The sequence below is a fragment of the Mirounga leonina genome, unplaced genomic scaffold (genome assembly GCF_011800145.1).
Source record: "Mirounga leonina isolate KUSES-001 unplaced genomic scaffold, KU_Mleo_1.0 Mir_376, whole genome shotgun sequence".
In the NCBI taxonomy this organism is placed as follows: Eukaryota; Metazoa; Chordata; class Mammalia; order Carnivora; family Phocidae; genus Mirounga; species Mirounga leonina.
This window is the reverse complement of record NW_023270718.1, coordinates 314,101-324,841: the sequence shown is the minus strand read 5'-3', so window position 1 is coordinate 324,841 and position 10,741 is coordinate 314,101. Positions and strand designations below refer to the sequence as shown.

Below are 10,741 nucleotides of genomic sequence, written 5' to 3'. Positions count from 1 at the left end.
GCCCAACAGTTTCATTTCCCGGGTGGGAGAAGGGAGACAAGAAAGAAAGAAAGAACCCTGAGGCCTGGGGGGGTGGGGGCCCAGGGCGGGGGCCGCCTCTCCTCGGAGTGCCCAGCAGCATGGCTGGCTCGGGACTCCGGGCTCCCGGCTGCTCCGCCCAGCAGGGGCCAGGCCTCTGATTTCAATGGCTCGAGTCCTTCACAGCAACACTTTGGTTTGAGGAGAGACACAGAAAGATGGGAGACTGGGAGGGGCAAGAGAAGAGCGAAGGAAGAGGGAGAGGGAGGAGCAGAGAGAGAACAGACTGAAGAGAACAGAAAAAGAAATCAAAGGAGGAATCAAACCACCCGAAAGTTTGTTCGTTTTCCTTCGTCCATTCTTTTTGCTTTCTTATTCCTTGTTTCCTGTTTCTTTTTTTTTTTTTTTAAAGCTTTTTCAATGGATTGGGGGGCAGGGAGCTTGGGGCTCTCCACCCCTGTCCCTGACCCCCCTCTCTCAGCCCTGCCCACCCGCTTCCATCCGCCCTGGCTGAGGGACAGGCCCTGCCCCAGCCTCCCCCTCCGGCTTTCCCGAAGACGACGTCCATGAGGTATTTGTGAAGAGAAAGAAGCGTCTGTCCTTCCATCCGCCTTGGGGACCAAGGGCCTGGACCACTGGCGCAGGGGCTTGGCTCCACCTCGCGGCTCCTTCTTATTCTTGAAGAGTCCTCGTCTTCTTTCCCTTAAATATATATATATATCTATAAATTCTTTTTTTTCTAGTTTTAATTTATTGTTTGTTTGGTTTTTTTGTTTTTTGTGTTTAGTTTTGTTTTTTTTTTGGTTCAAAACTTTGTTGGCCTCCACAATAGCAGGAGGGCAAAGTGGCTCCCAGCGGCGTCTCTCCTCTGTCCACTGAGACGGGTCCGGGGCTGGGCAAACATGGGGTCCAGCCAAGACTCGAGGGAGGTCTCGTGGGAGTGGTGGCCACCACAGTGCCCTCTCGGATGGGGACCACAGGTCATGGCACTGTCCCCGCCACATGGACCCTGATGGGGATGCCACCTTGAGGAACCCCACCACTGGGGTGCGTGCGTGTGTACATGTGGGGGGGGGGAGGAAGAGGCATCTGCCAGTATCAGAGGGACACAGGGTGGGAAGAGCGAGGTGAGTTCTCTTTTTGGTTTCTGGTCAATGTCAAAGAACGTGAAGGATCCCACGGATAGGCACTGGAATATGAATTTTTTTTTTCAGGGAAACTGACAGACAAGGATGGGAAAAAAGACAACTTGAATGCCCTCACCTCATCCCTCTTGCCCGAAACTTCCACCTTCCCCTGGGCCGGGGAGGGGGTGGATTCCAGAGCAGAGGAGGGTGACAGGGTTGTGGGGGGGAACATGTGAGAGCTAGAACTTCGCAAACCGGCCTAGCCCACCCTTCAAAGGGAAAACGGGGAGGTACGAGGGGTGAAAAGTCATCCCAGGCCTGCCCCTGCACTCTCCCCTGGCTGGGGGAGGGAGGAGGTTAAAGCGAGACCCCTTGCCCAGGTGGGGAGAGCCGGAGGCCAAGGGAGAGGGGGACACATGGTAGGGACACATTCTGTTGAGCATAACGCTAAAAATTCTGTACATCCTTTGGATGAAGCTACTGAATATTTGGTGTAAGGTTGTTCAGGCCCCTTCTCTTTCACCTTCTGGAAAAGAACATTTGGCAGGTGGTTCTGAGCCCACCCCGTCGGCCCCAGGCTGTGCCCTGTCTTCGCTGGGCCAAGGCTGGGGGCCAGGGCTGGAGGCTGGCACATTCTCTTTTGCCTTCTCTGGCCCCCACTGGGGGAGGCAAGTTTGGGAGTCGGCCCCCCAGCCAGGGGCTCAGCGAGAGGTCCGCCCTGCCGAGGCTTCTCTGCCCCTGGCTGGGGGTCTTATTTGGTGTCGTAGCGGTGAGGGGGAGCACACTGAGGTCTGGCTCGCAACTGGTTTTTGGTTTGGTTTTGGGGGGGATTTTTTGTTTTTGGTTTTGGTTTTGGTTTGTTTTTCACCTCTGGTTCCTTTGGGGCAGCTGGTTTCTGTTGTGATTATTTTTGGTTTCTTTTTGTTGGTTGGTTTCTTTCATTTTCTTTCTTCTTTCCTTCTTTCTTTCTTTCTTGTTTTGTTTCGTTTTGTTTTTTTGGTTAGTTGGGGTTTTTTTTTTGGTCTTTCCTCCCTTGTCACTCCGGCTCCAAGGACCCTCTGCACCACCACTGCTGGCCCCCTCGCCCTCTTCCCAGGCGGGGGGGACTGAGGTGGGGGTCACAGGAATAGGAGGGGAGGCAAGGTGGGCCCTCACTCGGGCTTGGACCCTGCCTCGGGCCCCCCGGGGCCTCCAGGGGTCTGTGCTGCGGCCTCGCTGCAAGTGGAGGACGAGGACGAGGATGAGGAGGAGGATGAGGAGAGGCCCGGAGACTTGCTGGAGATGGAGGCCGCCACGGCCGCAGCAGCTGCCGAGACCAGGCCCACGCCTGGCGGGGCGCTGAGCAGGGGCAGCCCAGCGTGGTTCAAGAAGAGCGGTGAGGTCACCAGGCCAGGGCTCCCCGGGGCCGCGCTGGCCGCCCCCAGCACCAGGTTCCCGCTGCCGTCAAGGCTGGTAAGGGGCAGGGTTCCACCAGAGGCCAGGGCTGGTGGGGAGAGAGAGAGGCTGGGCTGGGGGCACCTTCCAGCATCCTGCCCGCAGTGCCCCCTATCTTCCCATCAGCCCCACTGACCCCCATCAGCACCCCTCACACCTTCCCCAAAGGTGAGATGGGTATGAAGAGGCGAGCGATGCAGTGAGCGGGGCAGGATGGCATGGCTGGAGCAGCAATGGGGGGAGGCTCGAGGCCCCAGGGGGCCAGGCTGGTGGCGATGGGAGTGACATGAGGCAGCACGCACCTTGGATAGTGGCCAAAGGGTTGTTGCTCATGAGGGCTGGACTCAGCCCGGAGCTCAACCCCACCATTGTGCTTCTGCAAGAGGCAAAGCAGAGGCGTTAGCAGGGGCAGGGACCCGCCGGCGGCAGAACTGGGGCGCGGCTCCCACCCGGGAAGCAGCAGAGACCCTGCTTCTCTCCCCACAGCCTCCCTAAGTGCAACTGTCCACTTACCCCGTGCTGGGGTTCAGGCCCGACAAGCCGATAGCCGAGTGGCTGCCTTGAGGGCTGGGATTTGTGCTGTTGGTGGTGGCCGGGGGTGGGGGAGTGACAGAGGGGATGGAATTGAGGGGGGGCGCGGCCCCGCCCCCGCCCCCACCCCCTCCGGCTGTCCGGCTGGGGTGGAGCGTCCCCACAGCTGAGGATAAGGTAGTAACTGCCAGAGAGAGACAGAGAGACGGAGACTTCAGCTTCCACTCGTCCTCCACCGGGGAACCCGGGGTCCACCCCTGCTCGCCTTCCCGCCCAGCGCGCGCCCTGCGGCATCTCCTCCGGGGGAACAGACTTAGGCCTCCCGCCGGCTCTTCCCAAGGCCGCCGTGACAGCGATCACAATAATGGCAGCGTGGGCAGCTGCCACCCCCGGAGCCGAGCCCCGTGCCCGGGTGCGCTCACCCTGCGCGAATCCGGCCCTGAGCCTCGGCGCCGGGCGCCCCTAAGACTTCGCCCTGTGGCTCCCTCTAGGGGCCAGGCAGGGGGTTGCGGCTGTGCGCGCCGAGGTGGAGAGGGCTCAGCGGCCGATGGCCAGACAGCCACGGGCAGCAATTTCCTGCCCGTTCCGCCCCATCTGTGCCCTTGGGCGAGTACCTTCACCTCTCTGGCCTTCAGTTGCCTAATCTGGAAAATGGGGATAATAACAGGGCCTACTTTATACAATGAGTGTGAGGATGAGATGAGTCGATATTCTTCATAAAGAGTTTAGACAGTGCCAGGCACACCTTTATAACTTTATAAGCTTCCACTTCTTATCTCTTAATCTGAGAAAAATCAATATGATGTTTGTTTTCTATTCTTTTTTTTTTTTTTTTTTTTTTTTTTAGTTTATTTATTTCGGTAATCTCTAACCCAATGTAGGGCTTGAACTCACAACCCCAAGATCAGGAGCCACATACTCCACTGACTGAGCCAGCCAGGCTCCAGTTTTCTATTATTCTTATATGTGGTGTTACACAGGCCCTGTCCCAGGAAGGGAGCAAGGGGAACTTTGGGCACAAAAGAGCATGTATGTGTGTGGGGGGGGTTACACAGACATACACACTCTTGTATGTATATATTCACGTATATAGCTTTTGTATGTATTATACATTCACAATAATTTGATAAAACCTGAGGCTCAGAGAGGTAAAGTCACTCCTGGAGCTCACACAGTTTATAAAAGCCAGGACCAGAACCCGAGTACATCAACTTTTAGCAAAGTCCGTGCTTTTCTCACAGGAAATCGTAGAGCAGATGAGAGCCGAGCTGCTCTGGCAGGGAGGGTTAGGCTGCCCTCTCCTCTCTGTGCCCCCTGCCTCCCTCATCCCCAGGCTCAGCCTTGAGGCCCACAGATGCCCTAAGCCACTAGAGAACCTCAGGCCTGTACTGGGCCTCCCAAAGCTCCCTCACGGGCTCCTGCCCGCCCTGACCTGTTGTGCTCAGACTGCTGGAAGCTTGGGACAATGGCAAGGTCCCGGCGCCCCCTTGGGGTGTGACCTGGGGAGAGAGGAAAGAAGGCATGGTGAGGCCACTGTTTCCCAGTAGCCCTCATGACGCTCCCTGTGGGTAAGACCCCCATTCATCTGCCCTCAGGCTGAGGGGAGAAGAGACTTTGGGCACAATGCTATGCTTGTATTATGCTAGGTTCTTTCCATCATATCTACGTTAACATTTACCCGAAGTGATCCTGAGCCATAGGTGGGAAAAAATAATTCCTAATTGAGAGTGTTCTCCCACCTCTCTGACACCATCCAGTTGCAGGTCTAAAGCGTCTGTGTGTGTGTGGGGGGGGGGAGTATTATGATGATAAGGGGTGTCTCTGCATCAGAGTGTTGGGATGTCCTGTTACTTGATTTTCTGGGACCACCCACCAGCCTCCTTCTTGGCCTCCCTGCCTCCATCAGCTCCAATAGCCTCACTCTTAATGTGACCCTGTCCCTCCCCAGCTCAAAACTCCTCCTTAGCTCCTCACCACCCGTGGTTCACGTTCAAGCTCCTCAGCATGTTACTTGAGAGTCTGGCCCCTGCCCAGCCCGCCCCTACCCTCATACTCATTCATATACATTCCTGCTCCAACCACATTAAATTGCACTGGAGTTCCTCCGATTGGGCTCAGCACACTCTGGCTTCTAGGCCTTTGGGCAGGGCAGTCTTTAAGTGGCTGGCTACCTCTCCCTTGTCCTTTAGAACTCAGCTCAGGTGGTCTCTTCTTCCTCCATACCAGGGGCCTGGGGGGCTCCTCTCTGTCACGTCACAGCCCCTTTCCACATGAGATGCAATAAAGGGGTGTCCCAGTGCATCTGATCCCAAGCAGGTCTGCGTGCAGCTGTGAACCTGAATGTACACCCAGGGACATAATGCTGTCCCTGCCTGTGTCTGTGTGTGTGGCTGTGTGTATGGGGGGGGGGGTACCTCCATCCCCTACCTGGGATCTCTCCCCATGTGGCCATGCACTTCGAGAACTATTTTTGGCTCTGTTGGTATGTGTCTGTGGGTGCTTGTATCCCCCACATAAGACCACAGTTCCCTGGAAATTGTGTCCCTGTGTGACTGGGCTCCAACCCTGTGACAGCCTGTCGCTAAGGGTGAGTCTCCCTGCCCCTGTGCCAGGCACTGTGGACAACCAAGTAGACTGTGCTTCACAGAGGCCCCTGCCTAGGGGTGGGGTGTTGCCAGAGCTTTGTGCCCCCCACCCCAGAGGGGCTCCTGGTACCAGATGGGGGCTGTAGCTGGCTGGCTTCCCCGGGCTGGGCAACATGGGGGCTGCGCTGCAGGGGTTGATGCGTTTTTCCTTCTGGCGCCGGTTGCAGAACCAGACGCGGATCACTTCCTTCTCCATGTGCAGCTGCTCTGCAATCAGCAGGATCTCCTCTGAGGTAGGCTTCTGGTTCTGCGGGCAGAGGGCTGGTGAACCCCAGGTCCACCCTGACCCCCCACCTCAGGGCCTCCCCGAAGGCCGCGGCCTCACCGCTAGAAAACTCTTCTCTAAGGCGAAGCGGACGTTTGTCTCGATGCTGGTCCTCTTCTTGCGTCTCCGGCCAGGGAGCCCGTCGAAGCCCAGGCTGGGGCTGCTCAGCTGGTTGGGGCTGGGCAGGCTTGAGTCCACAGACATAGTCTCTGTGCCCGGGAGGAGACGGGGGCATGAGAGGGAGCCTCCGGGGCCCACCACCGGCCGCCCACCCTGGGAGCCCGGGCCCAGTCCCACCTGCGTCGTTGAGCCACTTCTCCAGGAGGGGCTTGAGTTTGCACATGTTCTTGAAGCTCAGGTTGAGGGCCTCGAAACGGGAGATGGTCGTCTGGCTAAAGTCGTTGCCGTAGAGCTTGCCCATGGCCAGGCCCACATCACCCTGGCCAAGTGGGGTGGGGAATGGGGCGGCGGTCAGGGCGCCGGGCTCACCCCGGTCCACCGGCTGGCCACACCCCTGGCCCCGCCCACCGGCCGGCTGCGGTCTCTCGCCCCGCCCACCACCTGGCCACGCCCACTGCCCCGCGCTGCGGAGAGGGAGCGCGCGCCCGCCCACCACCTGGCCAGGCCGCGTCACCCGCAGGCCCCCCGCCCGTGCTGCCGGGTGGCCCCGGACCTGCGTGAAGCCCAGCTTGATGCGGCGTTGCTTGAAGGTGCGGGCGAACTGCTCCAGCTCCTCCAGGTCACTGGGCTCCTCGGGGTGGGATGGTGGCTCCAAGCATTTGGGGGGCTGCGGGTGCGAGAGGTGCGGGTCGGGCAGCGTGGGGCGGGTCACGGCCTGGTAAGGTGGGCAGGGGTGGGTGGGGTGCAGGATCGAGGACCAGGATGGGGCTCAGCAATGGCTGCGCAGTCCTCCCTCCCTCCTTCCCTCTCTGCCGTCCCACCTCTTCCTGCAGGCTCTCCTCTGCCTGTCCCCAGGAGGCTGATGCGCCCTCATTGTCAATCCCCATCAAGGGGACACTCTGCTACTCCATAGGGACCTCTCACTGCCCCCAACTCTCTCTCTGCACATTCCCTCCCAGCCTGCAAAGTCCCAGGAGTAGCCAGCTCCTTTCAACCATCGGCTTTTTCCCTGGAGCTGGGGGCCATGGTTTTATCCTTCTCTCAGGCAGGGAATTAATGACTGGCTCTGCTACCGAATTGTTGGGTAACTCAGGCAAGTTTCTTAATCTCCCTGGGCCTCAGTTTTCCTCTCTGCAGAATGGAAATAATCATGGTTGCTCTGCCCACCCCATGGGGTTGATGGGAGAATCCCGTGAAAGGTTGCAGATAAAGTGAAAGCATTTTTAAAAGTAGATGAGGAGGGTGCCTGGGGGATTTACAAAGAAGCAACAGGTCTCTCTGAATTGCTTTATTTCCCTAAAAATATCTGAAACAGGTGGTGAGTGCAACCATGTTGGTCACATAAGTCCTTGATCCATTATCCAAATGCTGGGGCCAGATGGGTTTTGGAATTCAGAAATTTTACAGATTTTAGAAAGCCTACACGGGTCACAAATAATGTGACTCCCCCCATCAGGGTCAAGGCATCACACCATCACTGAACACATTAACAGCTCTCAGCAAAGCACAAATACCACATGGGAGGGAGAAAGGAAAGTCATACTCCTTTGCCTTAGGTCAAGACGGGTTTTGCAGCCAAATAACTTCTGGTCTCACATTACAAAAACAACTTGGTTTTCCAAGCATTTTGGATTTCAGAATTCAGCTCAGCCCGGTATTAGTCTCTAAACTTTTTGGGTTAAATAGTTCATATTTTTTGAAAGCGCTGTTAAAAAAAAGTGGGTAGGAGGGAATGTCGAAATCCATAAAGAATCATGAAAGATTATTATTGAAGTCTAGAACCCAGTCAGCAAACTGAAAGAAAGGCCAGGCCACAACCTATGGGTTTTTTGCACGTGTGCATTTTGGGGTAGTGGGGGTCAGATCAAAATCTTTCATCAGATTCTCAAAGGAGTCCATGTGTCTGAAAGGGTTAAGAGTCCCTGGCCTGGCTGATTCCCCTCCTTCTATAGAGGAAGAAGCTGACCCAGACAGGGAAAGTGGCTTGTCTAAGGTCCCATAGCAAATCAGTGGCAGAGCAGGGCTGGTCCCCAGGTCTCCCGACTCCTGTTCTGGCCCCTATGGTCATGGGGAGGGTTGGAGGGAGCAGAGACCCTCACCCTCCCACCCCCTCTTCACCCAGCCTGGCACACTCAGTGGACATTCTCACCTGTGTGGGCAGCCCGGCCCGGGGCTGGGAGGTCAGAAGAGCTCCCTGGGTTTGCTGAGGTAGCTGGAAGAGATTTGGTGTCGGTAGCAGGCCTGGGGAGACAAGGGGATTGCACGGGGTGAGGGAGGAGGGAGAGTTCTGTGGAAGCATCCTCGGGGAGGGGAGGCCATGGGGTGGGTGGGGCCTTACCTGGCTGACTCTGCTGGGCCTGTGGCAGCAGGAACTGAGCAGGTGGCTGGAGGTGGTGGCCTGGCACGAGCACCAGCTGCTGAAGCTGGAGGAGCTGCTGTATGTCCTGGCAGGGAGGGGGATGGACAGAAAGACAGCCTGAGTCTTGGCCCAGCTCCCTCTGCACCGTGTGAGCCCTGAGGGGTTCCACAGAGTGGACGGGGAGGGATGGAGCACGATCTCTGAATGGCTTCCCTTAGCTAAGGGCCCACAGGAGGCTTCTCCCAACCACGGGCTACCAGAGCATCCTATCTGGGCTGACCCAGGAGGGCTCGCTCTTGATTTACCTTCTCTTTCTTTTTTTTTTTTTTTTTTAAGATTTTATTTATTTGACAGAGAGAGACACAGCGAGAGAGGGAACACAAGCAGGGGGAGGGGGAGAGGGAGAAGCAGGCCTCCCACCAAGCAGGGAGCCCGATGCAGGGCTCGATCCCAGGACCCTGGGATCATGACCTGAGCCGAAGGCAGACGCTTAACGACTGAGCCACCCAGGCGCCCCTTACCTTCTCTTTCTTGAAGAAATATTTGCCTTGTCTTACATTCCCACAGAACAAATAGTATCGTTTAAAAATGTAAATCAGACCAAGTCTTCCCTTCTCTTAAAACACCTGAGGCAAAAGATACCGTGTCTGGAATTAGCTTTAAAATACTCCAGCACAGCAATAAATAAATAAATAAAATAAAATAAAATACTCCAGCACAGTAAATTGGTTCAACCACTTTGGAAAACTCTTTGGCACTGTTATGGTTTGAATTATGTCCGCCCCTCAAAAGACATGTAGGAATCCTAACCCCCCAGAACCCCAGAGAGTGGCCTTATTTGAAGATAGGGTCCTAATCCAATATGACAGGTGTCCATTTAGTAAGGGGGAATTTGGACACAGAGACAAACATGTACAGAGAGAAGGCACTGTGAAGAGACCCAGAGAGAAGATGCCCAGCCCTGCCAACACACTGGCTTTGGACTTACAGCTTCCAGAGCTGTGAAAGAATACATTTCTGTTGTTTAAGACAGCCAGTTGGTGGTTGGTTGTTATAGCAGCTCTAGAAAACAAATACAGGCACTATTTACTAAAGCCAAACATACACCTGTCTCATGACCCAGCGGTTCCCCACCTGGGTGCTAGCCACTGTAAGTGTGTACGTGTGTTCACCAAAAGACACGTGCCACGATGTTCAGGGCAGAACCATTTGTAATGGCCCAAACCCAAAGAAAGCCCAGGTACCCATCGGAATCGAAATGGGTGAGTAAACTGATTCACTGGAATGCTATAGCAATGAGAAGGGGCAGTCTATAATCTGTAATGACACACAGCAAAATAAACTTCCCAGACATGATACGTGGAAGAAGCTAGACATGATAGAGAGCATCCTATATGGTTCCATTTACATTTGGGGAGGGAGAGGCTAGAAGGCATCCCCAGGGGCTCCTGGGGAGCTGGCCATATTCAGTTCTTGATCTGGCTGCTAGTTACATGAGTATGCTCAGTTTGTGAGTGTCACTGATCTGTATATTTATGATTTGTGCACTTTACCGTATTTGTTATACTTCAATGAACAGATTTTTTTTTTTAAAGGGAAATGAAGCAGGGACAGAGGGAGAGAAAAAAACATCCAGCCTCTCCACCAAAAAAGTGAAGGGTATAGATGAAACAGGATTGGCAAAAGGTTGGTGTCTACTGAGCAGGTGAAGGCACGTACAGTTCCTTATATCATACCCTCCACTTTTAGGTTTGAACATTTCCAAAAGAAAAAGCAAAACCCCCTTACACACACACACATACATACTCCAGTGGCTTCTCATAGCCACAATAATACAATCAAAACCCCTTACCTGGTCTCTAAGGTCCTTCATACCAAAGCCCGTGCTAGTCTTCCTGACCTCAACTCCTACCTCAGGGCCTTTGCACACGCTGTTCCCTCTGCCAAGCAGTTCTAGTTCTTATACTCCTGCCTAGGCCCTTCTTGTCACTCAGATAAAATCACCTCTTCAGGGGCACCTGGGTGGCTCAGTCAGTTAAGTGTCTGACTCTTGATTTCAGCTCAGGTCATGATCTCAGAGTCATGAGATTGAACCCCGCGTCAGGTTCCATGCTGGGCATGGAGCCTGCTTAAGAGTCTCTCCCTCTCCCTCTGCCCCTTCTGCTTGTGCTCTCTCTCTCTCTCTAGAATAAATAAATAAATCCTTAAAAAAAAAAAGATTCTCTCTCTCCCTTTGTTTCCC

The 10,741-nt window shown here is 55.1% G+C and overlaps 1 protein-coding gene across 3 annotated transcripts in view; it reads right to left on the bottom strand.

The window, feature by feature from the left end:
- Positions 1–1,081: 1,081 nt before the first annotated feature.
- Positions 1,082–10,741, bottom strand: part of POU2F2 (POU class 2 homeobox 2) — a 33,056-nt gene continuing 23,396 nt past the window's right edge. Inside the window, exons 6-15 of one of the 3 annotated variants that reach the window (XM_034986603.1) lie at positions 8,479–8,584; positions 8,290–8,381; positions 6,694–6,807; positions 6,318–6,459; positions 6,081–6,229; positions 5,826–6,002; positions 4,543–4,609; positions 3,093–3,294; positions 2,882–2,955; positions 1,082–2,628 (exon numbers count right to left, since the gene is read on the bottom strand). In XM_034986603.1, the coding sequence (XP_034842494.1) occupies positions 2,297–2,628; positions 2,882–2,955; positions 3,093–3,294; positions 4,543–4,609; positions 5,826–6,002; positions 6,081–6,229; positions 6,318–6,459; positions 6,694–6,807; positions 8,290–8,381; positions 8,479–8,584 (1,455 nt within the window). In that variant the 3' untranslated portion in view covers positions 1,082–2,296. Of the gene's footprint in view, positions 2,629–2,881; positions 2,956–3,092; positions 3,295–4,542; positions 4,610–5,825; positions 6,003–6,080; positions 6,230–6,317; positions 6,460–6,693; positions 6,856–8,289; positions 8,382–8,478; positions 8,585–10,741 lie in introns of all 3 variants that reach the window. The other 2 variants (XM_034986600.1, XM_034986602.1) reach the window with 2 other exon arrangements.